At 41.3% G+C, this 27,789-nt stretch overlaps 1 protein-coding gene across 3 annotated transcripts in view; it reads left to right on the forward strand.

The window, feature by feature from the left end:
- Positions 1–702: 702 nt before the first annotated feature.
- ACTN1 (actinin alpha 1) overlaps positions 703–27,789 on the forward strand; it is a 144,559-nt gene continuing 117,472 nt past the window's right edge. Inside the window, exon 1 of one of the 3 annotated variants that reach the window (XM_070758792.1) lies at positions 703–1,016. In XM_070758792.1, the coding sequence (XP_070614893.1) occupies positions 912–1,016 (105 nt within the window). In that variant the 5' untranslated portion in view covers positions 703–911. The remainder of the gene's footprint in view (positions 1,017–27,789) is intronic. The other 2 variants (XM_070758782.1, XM_070758800.1) reach the window with 2 other exon arrangements.

Here is a 27,789-nt window from a genome sequence, read left to right on the forward strand (position 1 = left end):
TTGCTCAATTTATAAGCCTCGGTGGAAGGAACACCACTTAAACATTTACTCTGCTGGATTTCGCTACAAATACTTCAGTGCAAATAGCATCAAAGGTTCCAACCGGCTCTCCGCCCTTAATTCACGGGTTTCTTTATTTATATTTCTAGAGCTCTCCTTAGAAACGAAGCGGGAACCGAATTCAAATCTCTGCTGAATCAAAAAAGCCTTTGAGCCCAAGGAGAAGAACCTCGTTTTTTAAAAAAACTTGTGTATCTTGGACATTAAACTTTTCAGATGTCTTGAGCATCGATCCTCTCCTGCTTAGCGCGAGTTAAGGAAGAGAGAAATAATCCCACCGGTTTGCTACAAATCCCATTCGGGGACCACGGATGTCACTCCAAAGCATCCAGTGCAAGTCAGCCGACCTACAACTCGGAGCAACATTAGATAGATCGTCCTCCCTTTCTCGCTGAACAGATGAAATACTTCAGACGTCACATGTCTCACAAGGGGGAAGGTAACGAGGGGGGTGGTGGCGGCGCTCTCTCAAAACAACCTATAGGAGCCGCCGCGAGTGGCGATTGACACTCGGACGATGCAATGGGGGGTCTCCGTGGCCCTGCAAAGTGAACTTTGGGCAACTCCGTTTAGCCAATGAAGTCACTCGGGAGGCGGGGCCGAGCGCTGTCTCCTGCTCCGCCCCCCTCCCTTGCTCGGGGTGTGCAAAGCTTACATTGCGGTCTGGCCGAGGGATCTGCCTTCTTCGGCTTTCGATCTTGCCGCTGCCGTGTGGTCGCCGTGCCTCGGCAGGGAGCTTCCCGAGCCTTAGCATCGCCGAAGCGGAGGAGGGAAAGGGCGGGAGAAGAAGAAGAAGGAGCCGCGTCGGCGAAAGCAGCTTCGGGAGGCAAAGGACGAGCAGCCACGCAGGGATGGATCACTATGACTCCCAGCAGACCAATGACTACATGCAGCCGGAGGACGACTGGGACCGGGATCTCCTCTTGGATCCAGCCTGGGAGAAGCAGCAGAGAAAGGTAAGCCAGGATTTTTTTTTTTTTTAAAAAAACAATTTTAATTAAAAAAATTTTTTTTGCTTTCGGCCGGGGCGGGGCAGACACCTTGCCAGAAGAGATTGCCTGCCGGCCGTCCCTTTCCCCCCACTTCCCCCCCCACCGGAGCCTAGTGTGGACGCGGCTCCTTGGTCGTGCAGAGGTTGCTTGGACTGAAGTCCCCGAATGTCCCGGAGTTGGAAAACCCGCGTTTGCACCGCGTGGCGTTATTTTAACTCCTCTCCCGTTTTTCTGGTGGGTGGGGGGACACGAGAAGCCGACGGTGGCCACTTGGGGGAATTATATGCATCCCCGGGAGATCTGCTCTTCTTCTCCGCCCCTTACCTCCGAAGGTGAGGCCAGGCGTGGGAGAGAGTGCTAAGCAGAACCACCGATCACCCCCCCCTCCATTTCTGCTGGGGTGGGTGGGTGGGAAAGCCTGGACCGAAGTTAGGAAGCTGACTTGCTGCAATGAGCGGCGGTCATTATTTGGAGGTATCAAGCGCAGCCTGTGCGATCGAGATGGGTTCTTGCAGAACCTGCATCGTCTTTTTTTGTCCCCCCAATTTTTTTTTAATCGCCTTTTAAACATTGAAAAGCATGAGGTTTGCTAGAGATCGGAGCGGAGGTGACGTGCGAGGGGAAGGCGGGGTGCCCTGTGTGGAGGGGAGATGTTGCTGGAATAATTCGATCTATCAGGAAATCGGAGGTGGGCCGGGGTGGGGTGGGGGGGAGAAGGTCAGTGCAAACCTTTTGCCGGCCCCGACGCCAGCGTGTAGCTCTGAAGTTGCTTTCCATTCTGCTTGGAAGCAACAGATGTTTCCCCCTTGCTTAACGTGGGGAGACTTGACTGGCGAAAGGCTGCGCTGCCCCCCACCTCCGGGCGTTTCGCATAGACAACCGACAAAAAGCCACTTTCCTGGACGGGGGGGCTGGCGGACGCGGGAAGCGGGCTGCCGTGCTTTCGGAGTCGGGCTGGGCTCCTTTTTTTTTTTTTGCACTTAGAAGCGCAACTCAACGCGTGTCCTTGCCACAAAGTGTCATTGAAACGGCAATAGTTCTTTCCCCCACCCCTCAAAAAAGAGAGATCGATGTAAAAAGCAGGCAGAAAAAGGTGATAAAGCCAAAGTAGAGTTTTGTTAGCGAGTCACTTCCCACCCACCTCCTCCGTCGCCTTCCACCTTAACCCCCCACCCTCTCAAATACAGCTCTTCTCCAGGTTCCCCTTATACGAATTGGATCTCTTAGATCTTCGGGGGGGGGGGCCGTCCGGGTACATTCCCTGTGAGCCAGGATGCCCAGGGCTGATGGAGAGATCCCCCTCCCCCAGTTTGGTGAAGCAAGGTCGAGGCGGGGTGGGGAAAGCACCCACGTTTGCCCTGCCCTAGAGATCGCCCTTCACAAGCGGGATCACTTTTGAATGGTGCGGTTTTGAAGGGCTGGGCTTGTGCAGAACTCATGTCCAAAAATGGTAACATTCGTCCCATTTTTAAATTTCAGGAGGCGGGGGAGAGGGAGGGAGGGAGGCAGGGAGGTTAGAAGGCTGCTTTCTTCTTTTCCCTCCCTCCCGCCCCATCCCCAATAACCCAAGACATCCTGTATTAGCTCACTCTGGAATCCTAAGCTCTTAAAACACTTCCCTTTAGTCATTTGTCAGTGAAGTGCAGTTAGAAAAGGGGTGGGGTGGGGGTGAGAGACTTGACAAAGTTGCCTCCTAGCCATGTGGCACATAAAAGACAGTCTCTTTTTTTTTCCTGTCAGACTTGAGTTTTGTACCCCCTTTTTGTTCATATGAGAGAAAGATCAGAAGCAATAGAGAAAATATTATTTTACTGAAAGAATAGTAGATGCTTGGAACAAACTTCCAGCAGATGTGGTTGGTAAATCCGCAGTAACTGAATGTAAAACATGCCTGGGATAAACATATCCATCCTAAGATAAAATACAGGAAATAGTACAGGGGCAGACTAGATGGACCATGAGGTCTTTTTCTGTGGTCAATCTTTTCCGTTTCTAAGTTAGAAGGGGGGAGGGGCAGCAACCTGGGAAGGAAAGGAATACCTTATACCAGTGTTTCCCAACCTTGGCCACTTGAAGGTACTGTATCTGGACTTCAACTCCCAGAATTCCCCAGCCAGCCTCCGCTGGCTGGGGAATTCTGGGAGTTGAAGTCCAAATATCTTCAAGTGGCCAAGGTTGGGAAACACTGCCTTATACCACTATTTTAAAAGAAAGCTTTCATTACAAGGCGATCTCAATGGAGGTGTGGAAAAGTCCTGCTTGGAAAAACATAGTAATTAAAGAATAATCTGTTACTCCCCCTTGTCTAATGATAAAAGTGAGGAGAGATAACTTTAAATGAGGTGTTTTCTGTGGAAGCCAAGATAAGTAAAAACTCCCCTCAGCTGGAGCTGCCTCTTAGCTCGAGAAAGCTCCACAGACATAAATAAAAGCGGAGGGATAAATCCCTAAGAAAACAGTATTTGTGGTGGAAAAAGGTTTGAAATGTAGGAGTTTAAAAGGACAACTGAGGGAAGATTGGCCATTTAATTTCTTATTCATGTGGCAAGAATGTTAAACTGCAGATCCAGACAGTTGTCTAGCAATCATAAAAAGCTATTTTTGTGTGGCAATTAGTAAACTATAAGTAAAGTGAGAATTTCTGTAGGTCATGTTCCCATAAGAAAAAGAACTTGTCTTTCATTGTCACATATATAATTTTATTTTGTTTAATAGATAACGCTCTTATCTTCCAAATGGAATTTCCAAAAAAAATCTCAGTATTTAATAATAAACTTTCAAAGATAATTTAAAAAAAACTCTAAAAATACGAGATTGAAGATTTAAAACAGGAGTTTCTAAAGTGACAGAGTTTCCATTCATCACTCTTAATGGGGAGATAAGCTTATATATTGAAAAATATTGCACAAATAACTAGAAGAAGTCTGCATCGTACATCTAAAAAGAAATGCTTATCTTGTGTGGCAAAGATTTTGGAATGATTTTGGAAAACCCATAATAGAAAGTTGCTTAAATTTGTTTCTGTCTTTTCCTAACATTTGAGATAGGTATTTCCCTAAATGTTTCAGATAACCTGCATGCACTTCTAATGTCTGGAACTATACTATACTATTAAAAAAGGTGCTAGTTCTATCAGCACTAGTGATATTACCTAGTTTGGGTAATACAAAGTCAGCAAGAAAACCAGCAAGCTCAGACAACCATTAAGGACCCCTTATGCTAGAGTAATCTATATTAATATACTAAACCAGGGGTAGGCAAAGTTGGCTCTTCTATGACTTGTGGACTTCAACTCCCAGAATTCCTGAGCCAACCATGCTAGCTCAAGAATTCTGGGAGTTGAAGTCCAAATGTCACAGAAGAGCCAACTTTGCCTACCCCTGTACTAAACTATGCTATACCTATACCAGATGTGGGTTCCTGCAGGTATGGACCTGTTCTATAGAATCGTTAGTAACTTGGGGGCCTGGGGTCGCTGGAACTGCCACACCCCTGAGCCAGTTCTCTCAGTACTGCCATCTTGTTTTTTTGCTTCTGCGCATGCACAGAAGCATTTTTTTAGTACTGCACATGTGCCCACAGTGCCCGCCCAAACAGCACATCCCTGAGCGAACTGGCAATAGAAGAATCCAAAACTCACCCCTGATTTATACTATATTGTTGGGGACAATATTCTGATATTTGTAAACTGCTCAGGATGCTGTAAAGCACTTTGGAGAGGCATATAAGTGCTATTGCTGTTGCTGTACTGATGTTCTCTAAATCTCACCCTTCTCTCAAAACATCAGCCGTACAATGGAAATCTAACCCTTTTTGTGGGGAGTGGAGAGGAATAGCTCTTTATGGTGTCATGGTGATGTTTGTATGGTGACTTTGAGATAGCAGCTAATTAACATAAAATAGAAATAATGGAGAGAGCTGTAAGAAGAGAATGTATGAAGAGGAAGAAGAGGGGATTTTCAGTGATATTTTCGGGCTTGGATGGCTTCTCCATGGCCTCTGGTTTGAAGAAAAGCCCTCCCGTCCACCCCCGGGTTAATACCGACCTTTATTTCTTCATACAAAGACAGCTGAGCAGTTCATCAGCTGTGTTTCAGGCTGAAACATCCTTCTGAACATGCACAGAAGTAAAATTGAGCAAGGGGATATGCGCATGGGCAAATGAAACATCGTGATACGCACCAGTGGCAAAGGTAATTGGAACCCATCCCTGATATATAGCATCCTTTATACCAGCAAATCTTTCAGATGTGATTGGCCCTTTTCTAGGCAGGTAGCAGAGTTTCAAAAAGAAAAAGAGGGATTCATTCATTCATGCATTCATTCATTCGATTTTTATGCCGCCCTTCTCCTTAGACTCAGGGCGGCATACAACATGTTAGCAATAGCTCTTTTTAACAAAGCCAGCATATTGCCCCCACAATCCGGGTCCTCAGCAGAGGAGAAAACTGGCGGTGTTCCAAGCCCAATTTACACTTTCAATATCATCTCAGTCTGGCTGCTGTTCTTGCTGTCATGCTTGCTTCCAGCAACATCTGTTTCCTCAATCTCTACCAACATCAACTCTCTCCCTCAATACAGCCACTGAAGACGAGCTACAAGCACGGTAAAGCCTCTCAGCTCCCATCTGTTTTGGTCCTCACCCAGATCACCCCTTATTAGCTCCTGAGAAGGAAAACAAGCTTTTGAAGGAGCCAGTCTCCAAATATATTTTGGAGCCAAGTACCAATCCAGGGGGAAGACATAGTTACTTTGAAATATTGCAGACAAGTAGATTCCCACACACTCAGAAACCTCTTAAAAGCTTAGGTAAGAAAGCTTTTGATTACTAGAAAGGAAGGCAGCCTTCCCAACCCTCAATCCCCACTGAGAGCAGAAGATATATTCGGTGAGAGAAGGAAAGGGAACAAGAGAAACACATGCCGTATTTTTCAGAGTATAAAGTAAAACAGAGTATAAGACCCTCCTTAGTTTGGGGGAGGAAAATAGAGTAAATAAAATCTATCTACTAGGTATTCATCTGGCTAGTGTCCTTAGTTTGGTCAGCTTCAGCACATTATTTTATCCCCTGGTTAGGGCTGGGGAAAAAAATCTTTGGAGGAAGTAGCAGTGGAAATAAGCCTGCAAAGACAGACAAAAAGGCAAAAAGATTTCTTTAGAGTAGCAATTAAAAAATCCTACAAGCTGGGAAGATCATTAGCACCATGTTTGGGCTGGGGGGGAAACTTAGAAAACGCTACATTCAGAATATAAGACAAAAACCCACATTTTCAGTCTGATTGATTGATTGATTTGATTTTTTTATGCCACCCTTCTCCTTAGACTCAGGGCAGCTTACAACATGTTAGCAATAGTACTTTTTAAAGAGCCAGCATATTGCCCTCACAATCCGGGTCCTCATTTTACCTACCTAGGAAGGGTGGAAGGCTGAATCAATCTTGAACGGGTGATGAAATTTGAACTGCTGACCTATACAGTCAGCTTTAGTGGCCTGCAGTACAGCATTCTACCTGCTGTGCCACCTCGGCTTTTTTAGGGGGGGGAGAAGATGTGTCTTATTGTTCTGTCTGGGTCCCCCCAGACGCCAACACCAACCAAAAAGAGTATCCAGACACACTGGTAAAAAGCAAAGGCAGTTTATATAATTCAAAGCAAACACAGGTAACAAAAACTGTTCTTACAGACAGGAACACTATGAAGCTTCACAGAGGTTTCACGAAGGCCAGGCAATAAAACAGGATTCTTGCTGGCAAAAACAACACTGGAGATAATAAAACCCACGCCTCCCCCAAGTCTTCCAGACTTCTAGGCCACAAGCCAAGATCAGAAAACGCCAAGAATCGAAGCAAGGTCACAGGACTCCCAATTGATAACTCTCCACAAGACTGTAAGGGCGAGCCTGCCTTTTCAACCCTGCTGAAGACAACCACACCCAAACCCAGCTGTTGCCAATTCAGGGATGGAAATACCTTTCTAATTGGCCCCGTCTTTTAGCTGCACGTCGCTGCCTCATGTCTATTATAGCCTGTGCGTCTTCATCCAATGAATCCAGGCTACTAGCTGGGGAGAGCCCCCCCCCAGGGGTCTCAGGCTGCTCTCCCTCCTCCTCTTCCTGATGGTCCTCTCCCCCGTCTGCCTGGTCCTCCCCCTCCTGTTCACTGTCCTCCTCCTCTGGGCATGGATCCGGCAGAGATCCAGCCGGTCCCTGAGGAGCCTCAGGCTGAATCACAACACTTATATTCTGAAAAATGCAGTAAGTAGTCTAACATCCATGACTGATGCCCAGGGAAACCTGATAGGCCTTGTCAAATACAAGGGAGTAAATATCACACAAATACTTTTACAACATAGCATTGTTCACAGCATAGTTTATAGTGAGCTCGTAGTATGTGAGCAAAAAGAGAAGCACAATTTCTCATTTGGAATCTTTTCAGGAAGAGTGTCTGCAAGCAATTTGACAACAACTTGTGTGTGTGCGTGCGTATAAGATGTGAATTAGTTGATACTTACAGCCAATCAGCCTTAGGCGTATTCAGTCAATCACTGCCAGAATTTGAGCAGTGAATTGTATAATGGTATACCTGGATTTTCCAGCCCTTTATAAACCCAACTTTTTTTTCAAAGATGAAGTAGATCTATGGAGGCGGAGGCGCTGCTCATAATGGGAGAACATAACCACAGCACAACTCTACTTCATAACTAACCACCCTGATGGTCAACTGTAGAATTTGAACATAGTCTTTGCATATAGAATGGCTCCAATTAGAAATTAGGACAGTATCAACAGTAGAGACCTTCAAATTTCTAGGTTCTATCATATCTCAAGACCTAAAATGGTCACCTAACATCAAAAATCTCATCACAAAAGCACAACAAAGAATGTTCTCTCTGCGCCAGCTCAAGAAGCTCAAACTGCCCAAGGAGCTGCTGATACAGTTCTACAGAGGAATCATTGAGTCTGTCATCTGAACCTCTAAAACTGTCTGGTTTGGTGCTGCAACACAACAGGACCAACACAGACTTCAGAGGATAATCAGAACTGCAGAAAAAACAATTGCTGCCAACCTACCTTCCATTGAGGACCTGTATACTGCATGAGGGGAAAATATTGACTGACCCCTCACATCCTGGACACAAACTGTTTCAACTCCTACCCTCAAAACGTCACTACAGAGCACTGCACACCAAGATAACTAGACACAAGAACAGTTTTTTCCCGAACGTCATCACTCTACTAAACAAATAATTCCCTCAATACTGTCAGACTTTTTACTAAATCTGCACTTCTATTACTACTAGTTTTTCTCATCATTCCTATCATCCTTTGCCTCCCACTCAGGACTGTATGACTGTAACTTGTTGCTTGTATCCTAAGATTTTTAATTAATATTGATTGTTTCCTCATTGCTTATTTGACCCCTATGACAATCATTAAGTATTGTACCACATGATTCTTGACAAATGTATCTTTTTTCTTTTATGTACATTGAGAGCATATGCACCAAGACAAATTCCTTGTGTGTCCAATCACACTTGGCCAATAAAATTCTATTCTATTCTATTCTAGTTTACTCCTTGAATCTTGCATTGCACTATTTCTTTGAAAGCCTGAAGTGATGTACATAAGGCCTCTTTTAATTTTATCCCAACCACAGGCTTGTGAGGTAGGTGACACAGGTAGCAATTGGCCCAAAGTCATCTTGGGAATTCTTCTTGAGTAGAGAGATTTGAAACTTTTGTGCTGTTCTGATAATTGGTGCACCCATAAAATTAAGGCAGAATGAAATAAGATAATCTGAAGTATAGGTAGTCCTCATTTTAGGACTACAGTTGAGCCCAGCCATTTCTGTTGCTAAGCAAGGCAGTTGCTAACGGAGTTGCGCCTCATTTTTTTTGTCACCGTTGTTAAGGGAATTGTTGCTGTTGTTTTATTTATTCATTTATTCGATTTTTTTTATGCCTCCCTTCTCCTTAGACTCAGGGCGGCTTATAACTTGTTAGCAATAGCACTTTTTTTAACAGAGCCAGCATATTGCCCCCACAATCCGGGTCCTCATTTTACCCACCTCGGAAGGATGGAAGGCTGAGTCAACCTTGAGCCGGTGATGAGATTTGAACCGCTGACCTGCAGATCTAGCAGTCAGCTTTAGTGGCCTGCAATACTGCACTCTACCTACTGTGCCATCTCGGCTCTTAAATGAGTCATGCAGATGTTAAGCGAACTCTTGTTTCCCCCCATTGACTTTTCTTGTTGGAAGCCCGCTGGGAAAGGTACAAGTGATGATAGCATAATTCCAGGACAGTACGGCTATCATAAATACATACCGGTTGCGAAGCACCCAAATTTTGATCATGTGACAGCAATGGGTATTACAAAAAGTCATAAGTTACTTTTTTTTCTGTGCCATTGTAACTTTGAATGGTCACTAAATGAATGGTTGTTAAATCAAGGACTATCAATATTACATTTTCAAGAGTATTTCTTATCTCAACCCTTTTTTTAAAAAAAAATGGCTTCATATATTTCAATAGATGCTTCTAAAGCAGTGATTCGCAACCTGGGGGTCAGGCCCCCTTTCGGAGTTTCACAGGGGTCACCTAAGACCAGGGGAAAAGACAAATTTCCCATGGTGTTAGGAACTAAAGCTTCTATTCTGGTGCCTTGGAACATATTTTTACAATCGACCAATCAGGCGTTTACAGTGGGGGTATCTCTCTGACTTTCCTGCCAATCAGCTTGGGAGAATTAGCGCTAGACTTATGGTTGGGGGTCACCACAACATGAGGAACTGTATTAAGGAGTCGCAGCATTAGTAAGGTTGAGAACCACTATTCTAAAGGCAGCTAACAGAAGAGAAGAAAATTAATGTTTTTGCATTGTAATAAAATGCAAATGGTATAATAAAAGCAGCAAAACCAAAGTATGTATTGAAGTAAATTATTGGTTAAAGTGGTTAAGTTCGTACCTGGTACTGAATAGGCATAAACGTCAGCAGAATATGGAAAAAAATTCTATCTCCAAGTATAAACCTAACTTTGGTGACACCTGCCTTCTTTCTAAACTATTTATATGAGATCTTTCTTACAGGCTGAGCAGGATGAAGTAAACACAAATGCTCTTTCAGAAACGTTTATTGTTATTATGCAGTTGTAATTTATAACTGAAAATGTCACTCCTTCACATCTGAAGAAGATTATATTATAGTAAGCAAACTTGTTGTCCCTCACTATACTGGGTGGAATCAATTAAGCCCTTCTGTTCATGAAACTGCCTGCATTGGCAGAATTAGGAATGAGCTTTGCCTTTTTCCTTACCACAGGTCTGCCCTGCTCCATCTCCTTTACTCTGCAAATTGGGGATTGAGAAAGCCAAATGAGAGGGTTAAAACGGTGGACTCCTAACTGCCGATCAGTTTCCGGACACAATTCAAAGTGTTGGTCATGACCTTTAAAGCCCTACATGGCATTGGACCAGAGTACCTCCGGAACCGCCTGCTACCGCACGAATCCCAGTGACCAATAAGGTCCCACAGAGTTGGCCTCCTCCGGGTCCTGTCGACTAAACAATGTCGTTTGGCGGGCCCCAGGGGAAGAGCCTTCTCTGTGGCGGCCCCAGCCCTCTGGAACCAACTCCCCCCAGAGATTAGAACTGTTCCCCACCTTCCCTGTCTTTCATAAACTACTCAAGACTCATTTATACCGCCAGGCATGGGGAGTTAAGATATTCCTTTCCCCTAAGCCATTACAAGTTATGCATGGTATGTTTGTGTGTATGTTTGGTTTTATAATAGGGGTTTTTAGTTGTTTTTTTATTATTGGATTGTACATGTTGTGTTTATTATTGTTGTTAGCCGCCCCGAGTCTGCGGAGAGGGGCGGCATACAAATCCAATAAATAATAATAATAATAATAATAATAATTATTATTATTATTATTATTATTATTATTATTATTATTATTATTATTATTATTATTATTATTATGTCCGTGGATCAGCTTTAGGGGCTGGTCGTTTTCTTTCAACCGTAGCTACCTGCATCCCAATAGATAGTTGTAGAAGGGAGAACATGCCTGGCAACTTGTGCTTCTGGATGAGACAGAAGATAGGCATGTAAAAAGCGTCAATCAGTTTGAGGATGAGAGACAAGAACCCTGCCCCAGGAATAGAGTCTGCCTGTCAACATCACATTCAATTCACTATTTGTTCAGCACTTTAACCTCCCCCAACCCCTAGAGATTTAATTTATATCCTGAGACATCCCGTAGATTTGCCTTTCATCAGGCTGGGACATAATTTTGGAATCCTTGGGTTTTTCAGCATGCAAACAATCCTATGGCTTCCCACCTATTATTGAGTTAATTGTTTATTTCCTGTTCTCAGAATATACAGACAGAAACTAACCAAATTTTATTGTCTGTTGAAAGACTTTTGCAGAACAAGTAATGAAAATAATGAACTTGTTTTTCTCTGAAAAACAATCCCCCCCTCTTCCTCTCTCCCTCCCTTCTCCCCCCTGTAGTTATGTGAAAAGGGCTGCTTAGTGCTGTGTAGGATGCAGTATTCTACATAGGGGATAATAGGGGATCTATAACATTTCAAGAAGTTGTTCAAGTTCAGTTCCTGGAAAAATATGATTTTTTTCACGTGAGCAATATTGACATGAGGAACTATGTATATTGAAACTTTAAAAAGCTTCTCTTGTTAAAATTTTAAAGGAAAGTAGAGGAAATGGTAAGGCCTGGTTTTGATTTTTGTACAGCCTTCTCTTTCTTACAGGAGGCTTGTTTTATGGGATTAATGTGCTTTTCTTTTTAAATTCCAAAATATTTTGCATGTTTCTGAGCTGAGCTGCTTGATCTTATTAGAGTAAACAGCAAAGTTTCCTTCCCAGTGTGCTGGAATATTACAACTCTCATATTTCCCACAGGCAGATTGTGCTGGATAGGAATTCTTAGAGTTGTTGTCCAACATATTAGATGCCGCCAGGATGCTAAAATGCCCCTTGCAGGGTTTTAATAGGGTAATTGCTGTCTGTTGTGCTGTGAGGTTCGGAAGAGGATAAACTCATTTATGGTTTGGCTAAACATGGGTATTGTAATCCATACAACAAAAATAATTAGCCCTTTTCATTGAGATACTATATACAACCTCCCAAGTTGTCCTCTACACCAGCTTGCATAGTGCTGACTATGTGGGTCCCTTGAGAAATTGTTTGTTTGATGTGGTTACATTAATCTTAGCAGAAAGAAATCCATTAGTTCAAACAGTTAATGCTAATTCTTACGCTCCTGCAAGTCCCTTGTGGATCAGTTTGCACATAAATATATACAGTGATACCTCGTCTTACAAACCCCTCATCATACGAACTTTTCGAGATATGAACCTGGGGTTTAAGATTTTTTTGGCTCTTCTTCCAAACTATTTTTACCTTATGAACCCGCCGCCGCTGCTGGGATGCCCCGCCTCCAGACTTCCATTGCCAGTCGAAGTGCCCGTTTTTACGCTGGTGGGATTCCCCTGCAGCATCGCAAAATCCGGAGGTGGGGTTTCCCATGGAGGGGCGCGTCAGGGGAATCCCACCAGCGCGAAAACGGGCACTTCGGCTGGCAAAAGGGGTGAATTTTGGGATTGCACGCATTAATCGCTTTTCCATTGATTCCTATGGGAAACATTGTTTCAAACTTTTCACCTTAATTAAGTTCGTAAGACAAGGTATCACTGTATTGTACACACCGGTTTTTATGCTAATCAACGGTTGTAAAGAAAAACATTCTTACTTTCACAAAGGCAGCTTAAAATCCGAGTATATTATTACAGGTAGTCCTCGATTTACGGCCACAATTGAGCCAAACATTTATGCTGCTAAGTGAGGGTTAAGTTTTGCCCCATTTTAGAACTTTACAACTAATGAACACCAAATCCTGTGATCTACTGAATCACTGTGGTTGTTAAATTAGTCACACGGTTGTTAAGTGGATCTGGCTTCCCCCATTGACTTTGCTTGTCAGAAGTTTGCAAAAGGGGATCACATGACTCTGGGGCACTGCAACAGTCACAAATGTGAGTCATTTGTCAAGCCATCTAAATGTAAATCATGCATCATGTAAATCATGAGCCGGGGTGGCGCAGCGGGTAGAGTGCTGTACTGCAGATCACTAAAGCTGACTGCTAGATCTGCAGGTCATTGGTTCAAATCTCATCACCGGCTCAAGGTTGATTCAGCCTTCCATCCTTCCGAGGTGGGTAAAATGAGGACCCGGATTGTGGAGGCAATATGCTGGCTCTGTTAAAAAGTGCTTTTGCTAACATGTTGTAAACCGTCCTGAGTCTAAGAAGAAGGGCAGCATAAAAAATTGAATAAATAAAAAATTGAATAAATAAAAAATTGAATAAATAAAAAATTGAATAAATAAATGCAACCATGAGGATGCTGCAATGGTCATAAATGTGAAAATGGTCATAAGTCACCTTTTTCAGTGCCGTTGTAACCTTGAACCATCACTAAATAAACTGTTGTAAGCTGAGGACTATAATGTTTTTTTTATACATACACACAGACACACACACAAACAATAAAATACATGATGAAGGTTATAGAGGAGATACTCATAGTAAAATATATCTATGAAAGAATAGAAAAGAAAATATAGTAATAGAACATATCAATGAAAGAATAGAAGATGAGATATAGGAATAGAAGAAAGGAATAGGAGATATAGGAGAGCAATAGGACGGGGGACGGAAGGCACTCTAGTGCAGTGATTTTCAACCTTTTTTGAGCCACGACACATTTTTTACATTTACAAAACCATGGGGCACATTGAGTGGGGGGGGGGGGGGGGGGGGGGCTAAAAAAATATTGGACAAAAAAATTCTCTCTCTTCCTCCCTTTCGCTCTATTTCTCTCTCCCTCTCTCTTTCTCCCTTCCTCTTTTTTTCTCTCCATCCCTCTTTCTTTCTCCCTTTCCTCTTTTTGCTCTCTTTCTCTCTCCCTCCCTACCTCCCTCTATGTCTTTCTCTCTCCCACCTTCCCTCCCTCTCTTTCTCTCTCTCTCTTGCTTTCTTTCTCTCTCTCTCTTGCTTTCTTTCTCTCTTGTTCTCTTTCTCTCTCTTTCTTTCTCTTGCTTGCTTTCTCTCTCTTGCTTGCTTTCTCTCTTGTTTTCTTTCTCTCTTGCTTGCTTTCTCTCTCTCTCTCTCTCTTTCTCTCTCTCTTGTTTTCTTTCTCTGAGCTTTGCGGCACACCTGACCATGTCTCGCGGCACACTAGTGTGCCACGGAACACTGGTTGAAAAACACTGCTCTAGTGCACTTGTACTCGCCCCTTACTGACCTCTTAGGAATCTGGATAGGTCAACTGGATAATCCAAGGGTAAAGTGTTGGGGGTTTGGGGATGACACTATGGAGTCCGGTAATGAGTTCCATGCTTCGACAACTCGGTTACTGAAGTCATATTTTTTACAGTCAAGTTTGGAGCAGTTAATATTAATATTTAAATCTTTTTTAAAAGCATTTCCGATCAGTACTCAGCAAACACCACCCACCATTTTTCTTTTAATTGTAAATAATTAGTTAATTAAAAATCTGTAGAGGCCTGTATGAAATTCCTAGAACTAAAGAATGAAAATTGCAGCATGCCCTGTTTAATTTTATTTATTCTTCAAATGATACCTTACAAGATGGGTGGGGCTGAGAGAGGCACTATACCAGGGATCCAAAGCTAAACCATAGTTCATGTCTGCTGCTGGTCAAAAATATTGCATCCACACATTACAGTAAGCCTGAAGCAAGCAATCCATGAAGTGTGTCTTAACGCCCAACCCAATTTTCCATTTGCAACATTCAGAGAACCCCTAAAGCGTATAGAACCAACTGCCAAGAAAATAATTGCCATTTAATTTTTGTTTGCAATCAGAACATTGTTTTGCTCAATCTGTGTAAATGTATGACTCTGAGATGGAGGGTGGGGTGGAAAATGGATGGGATGAGGGTCCTTCAAACAGCATCCAAATGCCTTTTATCCCTTGGAACAACTCCCCAGTGTGTAAATAGACCTATTGCTGGTACACTTTTAAAATAACCTCTAACTGTTTGACTCTCTCAAGGTGTTTTCATGAGTTCTCTTTCAACACATTTGCATCCTGGAGGCAGAATCAATTTCTCTCGGGTCGACTGTCTACACATCCTGGTTGCTAAAGACAGCAGGAAATTGACTGAATGTGAAAATCAGTGATGGGAAGAGCGGGCGTGTTAGTTGGGTTCCATTACTAAACAACTTCCTTCACTTGTCACACACCACCTAGCAAGCAGCTCTTGAAATGTCCTGCTTGTGATTTTTTCACAGGTACCTGAGACAGGTGTAGGATACACAGTAGTAGACAAGTTGGATCCTGGAGCTTAGAGACAAATTAGCACCTGGCTTAAGCAGCAACTAAACCCATTTATCACTTCTTTATCATGTGATAAATTCTTTAGATTGCACCAGATATTTCTTTACAGAGCTTTCCCATCCTAGAGGGTAATAATTTTCCAATTTCTTCCCCAATTCAGCCGTAGATATTGCCCCCCCCCAAAACATTTTTTTGATGACATGACCCTAGGGATGCTGCAAAAGGTGTACATGTGAATGATGGACATACCATATTTTTCGGTGTATAAGACACACCGGAGTATAAGACACACTTTAGTTTTGAGGGAGGAAAATAGGGAAAAGAATCTGTCTACCATGTATTCACCTGGCTAGCGTCCTTAGTCTGGTCAGCTTCAGTACATTATTTTATCCCCTGGTCAGGGCTTAAATAAACCTTATTCGGTTATTGAGTAGCAATGAAAAAAAGCCTTTGAAAGACTTAGGGCTGAAAAAAAACCTCCTTCAGAGAGAGTAGCAATGAAAAAGCCTACAAGTCGGTAAGAGTTGGGAAGATTGTTCGCGCCTCATTAGAGCTGAAAAAAAAGTTTAGAAAAAGCTACATTCAGAGCATAAGATGCACCCAAATTTTCAGCCTCTTTTAGGGAGGAAAAGGTGCATCTTATACTCTGAAAAATACGCTGTCAATTTTTTCAGTGCCATTGTAATTTTGAATGCTCACTAAACATATGGTTATACATTGAAGACTACTTGTAGATCCTCAAGGGGGTAGACTGATCAGTGATAAGATGTGATAGTGATGTGATGCAATATAGAATATGATATGATGCAGTACAGGAAACTGCATGTGTTAGCTGGTATGTCATTTGTTTATGTCTGTACAATGATCGGAAGTTTGGTTCAAATTCTGACATGAGATTCTTTTCCCTGCCTCAAAAAATTTGGCTCAAAGGTTTGTAGCAGCTATTGAAAAAGGAACTACAGGTAGCTTGACTTACAACCACATTTCAGCCCATAATTTATATTGCTAAGTCAGAATTTTGCTAAGTGAGTTTTGCCCCATTTTATGACTTGACACTTTTGTGAAGTGAATCACTATAATACGTTGTTAAATTAGTAACTCAGTTGTTAAGTGAATCTGGTTTTCCCATTGACTTTGCTTGTCAGAAGGTTGCAAAAAGTGTCCACACAATCCTAGGATGCTGCAACCATCACAAATATGAACCAGCTGTCATGCATCCAATGTAAATCGTGCGGCCATGTGGATGCGGCAACAGTCACAAGTGTGAAAAATGGTCATAAATCACTTTTTTCGGTGCTATTGTAACTTTGAACGGCCATTACATGAACTGTTGTAAATCAAGGACTACCTGTATTGAAAAGGGAACAACACAAGTTGTTGACACAGGAATATAGATGTATATTAAAGGTAAAGCAAGGCTCAACATTCATCGCTATTGCATATTCATTTGCCGTCCAGCACAATATTTTGCCATAACATTTCTCTGAAGGGCATTTTGTGATGCAATAAAACATTTTTGTGACTCTAATCTTCATTGTTGCCTTTAAAAAAAAAAATTTCCAATCTAATGATTTTTGGGATATATTACCTTGACATATTTTCCTAGTTTGTTCCATTTCATTTAGAGCAATTCATTCATGTTATCTGAAAAATTTGAATAGTTGCTCCTGATAACACTGTAAAATACCCGATAAGGAATACAATGTAGTACAAAGTAATTAGTACTTTTTGTTACCTGAGAGGTTTTCATGCAGGAGATGAACTTAAAAGTGACATTTACATTCCAGTTGCTAATTTGCATAAGAATTATTGTGGTGCAATTCTTCTCCCTTGCTGAAAACATTTTTGCTTAGACATATGGACTTGATAAATTGGTCCTGTCTTTGAATCTCCTTAAGGAAAAGTGAAACTATTTAGATAATGTGCATAAAATAGGAAGGGGGTTAATCTATTTCTGCAGAATAAATTAAACTGTAAATTTACCCCAATAAGCTAGGTCCACAAAACATACTAAAACTTAACTACTAAATAAATTTGCACTTTGTGCAAATGCTGCTTCTGCTAAGTCTTTAGTTGATCAAGATAAGTGTGTGATGTAAATAGAGCCTATTATCAGCACAGCCCATTGACTTAGGAATTCTTCTGGTTTTATACCACAGATAGATGGGCTTTTTATTTAGTTAATGAATGTCTCTGGGAGATGATATGTTAGAAATTTTTAACTCTCTGATCAAGAAATTAATGATTTCCCTCTAAGCTTGAAGGTACTGTTTTGTAATAAAATTCTGTGCAACTAGTAATGAAACACTAAAACTGCTTTCAGGAATTTGATCAAATCTGGAGAATTTGGTTTGATCAAACAATCTGCAAATCTGAAGCAAGCCGCAGAACTTTGAAAACCTCGGTTAGAAAGGACTAGGGATTATATGAGCTGAGACGTATTCAACTATATTGGCTGGACTTCCTTGGAACTATAGTCTCAGCAAATCTGGAGGATACTGGATTGGAAAAGACTGGGGTAAAATAGGAAGTCTTGAAAAGTGGGGACTGAAAGTGGAAATTTGGATGTTGAAGCAATAAAAATTTGGCAACTGAGTGATGATGCAACTGCAAATATGAAGACTGTTAGCAAAGAGAGGATACTGTATTCTTGTTTGTGGTTCCTTTTTTGTATATTTTAATTGAGCAAGGGGAAAGCAGTTTGGGACTGGCCTTGCTTATTAGCCAACAATGTCACATTTTCTCTTCTGTATATATTAATTACTACATTGTGTCACTGTTGCTGCTAACTACAATGGTTCTCTCTTGCCTCCTTTAATTGGTGGGATGGTGCTTTGAAAAAATAATTTAATAGCCTTATATATGTTTTTTTTCCTAGTCACACTCCACTTCATTTCTGAATGTACTGGAGTAGATGTGGAGACTATAATGGCAGATGTCATTTTTTGTTTTAGCTGAAACTTATTGTGTCTTTGCATAGATGCCAGAATTTTTTTATCAACTTGCCTATTATAGTCATTCAGGAAAAGTAGGCTTGGAAAGAAAGCAGAGAGGGAAGTGCCTATTTTCTTACTCTTCAAAAACTGCTCCCTGTCAGAAAAGGTTCTTGTTAGGAGTTTGGATGTAAAAAAAAGAAAAGAAAAGGAAAGAATACTTATCACCAGAAAGTAACTAGAAAATATTCAACTAAGTGTTAAGGACCTGCAGCAATTTATTTTGGGGGAACTAATTAGTTCATTCATTGTTTTTTAAGACCATGCAAAAAGGTCTCATGTTTGACAGTAAGAAGTTCTCTGACAAATCACCTAGATATTGTAACAATGAGATGGTAATTTTGCATTACACAGTGGTATCTCTACCTAAGAACGTCTCTACTTACCAACTTTTCTAGATAAGAACCAGGTGTTCAGGATTTTTTTGCCTCTTCTCAAGAACCATTTTTCACTTACAAACCCGAACCTCAGAAACTGTAACCAGAAAAGGCAGGGAGAACCTCCATGGCGCCTCTCTAGGAATTTCCTGGGAGGAAATAGGGCCAGAAAAGGCAGGGAGAAGCCTCTGTGGGGCCTCTCTAGGAATTTCCTGGGAAGAAACAGGGCCAGAAAAGATGGGAAGAAGACTCCATGGGGCCTCTCTAGGAATCTCCCTGGAGGAAACAGGGCCTCCACCCTCCCTTTGGTTTCCCTAATCACACCCATTATTTGCTTTTACATTGATTCCTATGGGAAAAATTGCTTCTTCCAACCGTTTCTACTTAAGAACCTAGTCACGGAATGAATTAAGTTGGTAAGTAGAGGTACCATTGTATTTCTATAAAATGAAAGAGACTTGACATAGATGGCACCCATCACAAATTGGTATGTCATTAACACCTGGCAGCAACTTAGCCAGATGTGGATGATTTCAAAGAAAGCTAAACAAGATTTGACCTTGTTAACATATAGATGGAAAATCCCAGGAATGCTTAGGTGTGTAAGGGATTTAGGGACCTTTAAAAAAATGCTGTGAGAAGCAATAATTAATCAAGAAAATACATAAATAGGTAGTAATTGGAAATCAAGATCGAGTTTATTTTGGATGCAACAGTTGCCAGTGGAAGTTCTAAATTCTAATGCTTCTGTCATTGGGAGAATGTGGCCTTATTGTTTTTTTATTGATTATTCAGCATGACAATTGCTTCAGCTATGTTAACAGAGGATTCTTGCTGAATGGATAAAGGAGGATAGTTTCAAATCAGTCAAAAGTTGATTGACTGGTAGGTTGTAGTTTAACATGGAAGTGAAGATTTACAGGTACCAAAACAGAACATCTTTTCTTTTTCTTTCTCTTTTCTTCTCTTCTCCCCCCCCCAACAAATTTTATTCATGTTCTGGTGTGGTCTCCACAGTACAACCTTCTTTGAATCAAGATCTTTAAGAGATGCTAGTGAGTCCTGAATATAACTATTGATTACACAGGTTGGGAATGCTTGGAGTTGCATCCTGAACTCATCTCGATAACATCTCCTCAATCTCCCTATCTCATCATCAATTCCCAGCAACTTTTCCTTCTTTACTAGCCTTTCCCCATTATCTATCTATCTATCTATCTATCTATCTATCTATCTATCTATCTATCTATCTATTCAATTTTTTTTAATGCCGTCCTCCTTCTTACACCCAGGGCGGCTTACAACATGTTAGCAATAGCATTTTTAAACATTATTGTTTAACATAATGTATGTGATTGAAGAGGAACTGTTTCCTAGGGAATAAATTTATTAGGAGACTGCTGATTGCAATACGCACAAAAAATGTCAGAAATGTACTTAATTGGCTATAAAGCAGGTTAACAGCACAGGAAACTGGCTGTGTTTCTTCCTTTGCGCCTACTTGGATGCATCCTATCATGAGGATGTGGCTGGGCTTCCTGTTTCCTGTTCTTCAACTGTTGAAGGGTGGCACGGAGCCAATCATACTCAGCATGGTATGAAGCCAGTGCTGACATCACACTGCTGGCAAAGTTGAGGATGACTCCTTCTCCTTTTCCTTTCCTTGCTGTTTTCTAGAAATAGGATTTCAACAACTGCGCTTCAGTACAGCAGTAAGAGAAATTTCTCAATATTGCTGAAGTAAGACCTTCCACAAATGTTACAAAAGCAGGATTAATGCCTAATATGCCCTGTTTGTTGGAGACTTTACTCAAATCATGTTAGACTCCTATAGATATCCAAGGAAAACTTTTGCACATGCTTTTATAGGAACCAAGATCCCGAGGAGCCAAGAGAGCTTTCGTCTTGCAGGCATCCTCTTTGGACAGTTGGATCATTTGAGTAATACTGTATTGGCATGTGGGGAATCTTCCTGGTACAGGTGGTCCTCAATTTACAACCACAACTTGAGCCCAAAATTTGTGTTGCTAAGTGAAACATTTAGTGATTTTTGCCCCATTTTATGACCTTTCTTGCAATGGCTGTTCAGTGAATCACTGCAGCTGTTAAGTTAGTAACACAATTGTTAAGTGAATCTGGCTTTCTCATTGACTTTGCTTGTCAGAAGGCCACCAAAGGGGGTGATACTGGGACACAGCAACCAAACATAATCAGTTGCCAGGTGTCCAAATTTTGATCACATGACCATTGGAATGCTGCAGGGGCTGTAAAAAGTGTGAAAAATACTCATAAGTCACTTTTTTTCAGTGCGGTTGTAACTTCAAACAGTCACTAAATGAACTGTTGGAAGTTGAGAACTAACCTGCATTTGTACTACCTTGACCGAGCACATAGAAATACTTCATATTGCAATGTAGATAATTATAGCTTTTTGTAGTACATAACAGGGATAGGCAAAGTTGGCTCTTCTATGACCTGTGCACTTCAACTCCCAGAATTCCTGAGCTAGCATGATTGGCTCAGGAATTCTGGGAGTTGAAGTCCACAAGTCATAGAAGAGCCAACTTTGCCTACCCCTGGTATATAATGTTTAAAATATTTCAGTATCAAGCTACTTTATCTACTATGACTGATAGTGAACTTACGACACGTGTGCCAGAAGTGGCACGCAGAGCCATCTCTCTGGACACGTGAGGTGTCGCCCACTGCTCTTCTGAGTTCTGGTGCACCAGCCAGCTGGTCTTCACGCACCAGAAGAGCAGCTGCCATATATTCATGCATGCGCCTGGTGGCTGCTCTTCTGGTTTGGAGCACCTGGTCTTCTGGTTTGGAGCACACCTACATGCGGGAAAACCTGCTGGCTGATACACATGCCAGAAACCAGAATGTCACCTTCCCTGCGTGCATATGTGCACCGGGCAGCTGCTCTTCCAGTTTCCAGTGCACATATGCGCACTGGCCAGCTGGTCTTCATGTGCACATGCATGCCAGAAACTGGAAGACTAGGTGGCCGATGCGCATGGAATCAACTCCCCCCCCGATGTCCGTACTGCTCCCACCCTACTGGCCTTCCATAAGGCCACAAAGACCTGGCACAAAGACCATCAGGGCCAAATCGTACGAATGGTATGTTTGCATGTTGTTGTGACTGTTCTATAATGGGTTTTTAATGAGGGTTTTATTGTTTTAGAGTTTATATTCCATAGCTTCTTTTTTATTGTTTTTGTATTTATATTTGTCAAGCTGCTTCAATCGGAATTTAAGAAAAATAAAACTCAAAAGTCCATTTAGAACTTCAAAAGTGAATTTATCAAAATCAGAACTGAAAGCAACCAAGGTAAAACAAAGACTGAGAAAAAAGGCTCGATGCAAGGTCATATCAAAATATCCCACTTGTCCACCCCCCCTTGGAGAATAGCCAATCCCCAGTGTCCATCTCTGTCAGGTGGACGCATCTTCACAGCCACATCACACTTATGGAATGCAACTCCTCCTGGTCACCTGGTTTCCAAGAAAGTGAAAGTTATCCCGCTCTGTGTTAGGAAAGCAAAACTTATCAGGGCCTCCTGAAAACTTTCCCTCCCAAAATCTCAAGGCCCCCCCCCCCCCCCCGGTTAATCATGGCAACCAAAACGTGTGTAGAAGAGTAGAAACATAGCGAGGTTGACAATATTATTACTGTAAGCCAATATTGTTACTGTAAGGCGCCCTGAATCCTTCGGGATTGGGCGGCATAGAAATCAAATTAATCAATCAATCAATCAAATAAATAAATATGCGCTCCAGAAACCGTAAGACCAGCCTCTCGCTGCATACATTCTGGTTTCTGGCATATGTGCGCGCTCCTGTTTTGGCACTCAGTGTCAAAAAGTTTCGTCCGCACTGCACTATGACATCTATATAGGGTGCCATAACATCTGAACAGTTTAGACATCATTGACTTCTACATTGACTTTACTTGAAAGTTCCTGCGTATTGTAAGCAAACTTTCTCCTAAGAACCTTACTTATTTTTATATGACCCTCTAATATTGACTCTCTGTCCTGGAAAGACTAGCACCTGCCTAAGCACAATATAGCTACCAAACTGATATCAGGTTGACAATTTGGGGTTCTAACCTAGACAGCAACAAGGTCCACAAATGTTGAGCAGCTGGTTCCGTGCAGAGTATTTATTTTCAAATTGCCCCTTCACAAATTTGAGAGTGCTGCCTTGGTTTTCCCATCTCTTTGAAAAAGATTAATTTCTAAAATATTCCAAAAGATAGTTGTCATAGCAGCATGATTAGAACGCGGCCTCTTTTTGCTCATGTGCTTTTTTTTTTTTTTAGCAAACACCACTGAAAAGGCAGATAAGCAAGATTAAGCCAGGAATCCATATTTACACAAGCCAAACTATTATTCCAATATTTCTGAAAGTGTTATTTGAAAAAGGGGATAAAATCATAATTGCATACAAATGTGCAAACTGCTGTTCCTTTCTGAAAAGTTCCAGTGTTGATGTTTGCATGGTTGTTTTATAGCTGTCAATCTTGGATGTCAGATTCTGCATTTCATTGCACAATTCAACGCGTAGAAACATAGAAACATAGAAACATAGAAGTCTGACGGCAGAAAAAGACCCCATGGTCCATCTAGTCTGCCCTTATACTATTTTCTGTATTTTATCTTAGGATGGATATATGTTTATCCCAGGCATGTTTAAATTCAGTTACTGTGGATTTATCTACCACGTCTGCTGGAAGTTTGTTCCAAGGATCTACTACTCTTTCAGTAAAATAATATTTTCTCATGTTGCTTTTGATCTTTCCCCCAACTAACCTCAGATTGTGTCCCCTTGTTCTTGTGTTCACTTTCCTATTAAAAACACTTCCCTCCTGGACCTTATTTAACCCTTTAATATATTTAAATGTTTCGATCATGTCCCCCCTTTTCCTTCTGTCCTCCAGACTATACAGATTGAGTTCATTAAGTCTTTCCTGATACGTTTTATACTTAAGACCTTCCACCATTCTTGTAGCCCGTCTTTGGACCCGTTCAATTTTGTCAATATCTTTTTGTAGGTGAGGTCTCCAGAACTGAACACAGTATTCCAAATGTGGTCTCACCAGCATTCTATATAGCGGGATCATAATCTCCCTCTTTCTGCTTGTTATACCTCTAGCTATGCAGCCAAGCATCCTACTTGCTTTCCCTACTGCCTGACTGCACTGTTCACCCATTTTGAGACTGTCAGAAATCACTACGCCTAAATCCTTTTCTTTTGAAGTATTTGCTAACACAGAACTGCCAATACAATAGTCAGATTGAGGATTCCTTTTCCCCAAGTGCATTATTTTACATTTGGAAACATTAAACTGCAGTTTTCATTGCTTTGACCATTTATCTAGTAAAGCTAAATCATTTACCATATTGCCGACGCCTCCAGGAATATCAACCCTATTGCACACTTTAGAGTCATCGGCAAATAGGCAAACCTTCCCTACCAGACCTTCCCCTATGTCACTCACAAATATATTAAAAAGAATAGGACCCAGAACAGACCCTTGTGGCACACCGCTTGTAACCTGACTCTGCTCAGAATACTCGCCATTCACAACAACCCTCTGGTGTCTATGCTTCAGCCAGCTGCAAATCCATTGAACTATCCAGGGATTAAGTCCAATCTTCACTAATTTATCTATCAGCTCTTTATGTGGAACCGTATCAAAGGCTTTGCTGAAGTCCAGGTAGGCAATATCCACGGCACCACCTTCATCCAACACCTTTGTGACATAGTCAAAGAAATCAATGAGATTAGTCTGACATGATTTGCCTTCAGTAAAGCCATGCTGATTTGGGTCCAATAAGTTATTGTTTTTTAGGTGCTGATTTATCCTCTTTTTGAGTAGAGTCTCCATCATTTTAACGACAACTGATGTCAAGCTAACTGGCCTGTAGTTACCGGCTTCTTCTCTACTGCCCTTCTTGTGGATAGGCACAACACTTGCCATTCTCCAATCCTCAGGAACATCTCCTGTTAACAAGGATTGGTTAAACAAATCAGTCAGGGGTGTAGCAATGACAGATCTGAGTTCTTTAAGAACTCTGGGGTGGATGCCATCTGGACCCATTGCCTTATTTATCTTTAATCGTTCAAGTTCTTCTAAGACATCAGCTTCTAAGATCACTGGAGCTGAATCCGTACAGTTGGAAGCAATGCTATATCCCTCTATAGTATTATTTTGTAAGGTGTCTTTTGAGAAAACTGAACAGAAGTAGCTATTGAAATGGTCAGCGATCTCCTTATTCCCATTAATGCATGTATTTTTCCCGGTACTAAGCTTCGTGATGCCGCAGTTTTTCTTCTTCTTATCACTAATATATCTGAAGAAGGTTTTATCTCCCTTCTTTAGAGATTTGGCAATTTCTTCCTCTTTTGAGGCTTTAGCAGCATATATTATCTGTTTCGCCTCCTTCTGTCTCATTTTATACACCTCCCTATCAGCTATACTTCCAGACTCTTTATACCTCCTATAGGCAGCCTTTTTTTCATTGACTATAGTCCTTACATCATTGCTAAACCATAGCGGTTTCTTCTTCCTTTTACCTTTAGTTATTTGTCTTACATACAGTCCAGTGGCTTTTAAGATGGCCTTTTTAAATACAGTCCACTGGGTGCTCGCTCCTGCCATTTTATCCCTCCCCTTTAATTCATTATCTAAATATTCCCCCATTGCATTAAAATTTGTTTTTCTGAAATCCAATACTTTGGTTGCATTATAGGATTGCTCACAATGAGTTTTTACATCAAACCACAAACATAGATGGTCACTGCAACCTAAATTTTCTCCCACCTTGACATCTGAAACCCAATTCCCATTTGTAAAAACTAAATCTAGAATATTCTCCCCTCTAGTTGGTGTCTTAACCAGCTGTGCCAGAGCTGCTCCTGTAAAGGCCTCTACTATATTCTTACTTTTGCATGTAAGGGCACTGGGGATATTCCAGTCAACATCAGGCATGTTGAAATCACCCATAACCACAATATCTCCCTTTACTGCCATTTGGGTAATTTCATCCACCATCTTGTTGTCATATTCCTCAGATTGCCCTGGAGGCCTATAGATCACCCCAATTCTAATGACAGAACCGTCTTTATTTTGCATGCAAATCCAGAGGGTCTCTAGATCTTGACATGTATTTTGAATTAGTGTTGTTTTTAGAGTTTCTTTAACATAAATGGCTACTCCACCTCCCCTTCTCTCTATTCTATCCTTCCTATACAGTGTATATCCTGGTATGGATATTTCCCATTCATTAGAATCCTTAAACCATGTCTCAGTTATGGCAACCAGGTCCAAATTATCTCTAGATATTATGGCCATTAATTCACAGAGCTTGTTGCTCAAGCTTCGAGCATTCGTGCACATTACACGAAGAACATTATTTTCATTATTAGTTTGCCCCTTATCATCAACAACTACATCTATTTTATTTGCAGCTCCCTTTTCATAAGCTTCCAAAAACTGCTTTATCCTCATTGGTCGGGGACAGAAATCACCCACATCAGTTACATCTCTGTCCCCTTTACCTAGTTTAAATGCCTGTCCAAAAAAGTTCTGAATTCCTCACCGAGTACCTGGGTACCTCTGTATGATGGATGCAAACCATCCCTCTTAAACAACTCCCTATTAGACCACCTACTGACATCATGACTTACATAGCCAAAACCTTCAGCTTTACACCACTGCTTTAACCACACATTAAACTCTATGATACACGTTGTTTTATCCTCTTGGCCACAAACCGGTAACACCTCTGAGAAAGTCACTGAATCTGCTATTTTACCCAGCTCCACACTTAGACATTGAAAATCTCTTTTTACTACATTGACATTTCTCTGGGACAAATCATTTGTGCCAAGATGCACCACCACATCAATGTTATTACCTTTACTCACAGCCTTGACAATGACATTCTTTTAATGCGTACATTCTTTTAATGTGTACTTTTGCCCACTAAAAAGTATGAAAATTCACACATAGGTATGTAAAAAGTGCTTTTCCTCGCTTTCTATTCAGTTGTGTCCAATTCTTGGAGTCTGGACAAATCCCTGCATTTTGCTTGGCAAAGTTTTTCAGAAGAGGTTAGCCATTGTCTGCTTCCTGAGCTAAGAGAAAATGATTAGCTCATGGTTATCCAACAGGTAGTGCCTTAGGCAGAATTAAAATTCATAGTCTCCCAATTTCAAGCCTAATGTCTTAACCACGATACCAAACTGGATCTCTGCAAAGTGCTTATCCCTTTTCAAAATATGGAAAATCAATTTACAACTCACTGTATAAATTGGGAGCACATTTCCCTGTGTCTCACAGTTAGAGAAGAGAAAAGTTACTCAACTTGTGATGAGTAATCATATTATCAACATTGCATTAACTTTATTTTAATTAAATATGAAAATTAAATCAAAATTTAGTTTTGCTTCATGCAGTCACTTTTGCCCTCTACCCTACTTATGTTTTAAGTGCCGTTTCCAATACACAATTCAAAGTGTAGCACAGCCCTTGGCACAAAGCTAATTCTACACTCTGCCTTAATTTGTGAATCATGATCTATGGCCAATAGTAGCATATCCACTTTACAGTTTGGCAAAGATAGAAGTGGTTTATTGCTGGATTAACTCATATTCAGTATTTAATCTAGAGTAAGATTAATACAGTGATCCCTCACCATTTCATGGTTCACCTTTCGCGGACTCGGTGCATCGCGGGCGTTTATAAAATATTAATGGAAAAAATATATCGCAGATTTTCGAAACTTCGCGGGTTTTCTGCGGAACTCGATCTGAGACGCTACTTGCCTACATGAGATTGTAAATAACACACAATTGGTTGAGTGATGGAGAAGTGACCAACCAGAGAGTGCTGCTTTGTATCCCAGAGCCTGATTGGCTCAGTCTTCAGAGAGGGGCGGCATACAAATCTAATAAATTATTAT

This window comes from Erythrolamprus reginae, chromosome 1 (assembly GCF_031021105.1).
Source record: "Erythrolamprus reginae isolate rEryReg1 chromosome 1, rEryReg1.hap1, whole genome shotgun sequence".
NCBI lineage: Eukaryota > Metazoa > Chordata > Lepidosauria > Squamata > Dipsadidae > Erythrolamprus > Erythrolamprus reginae.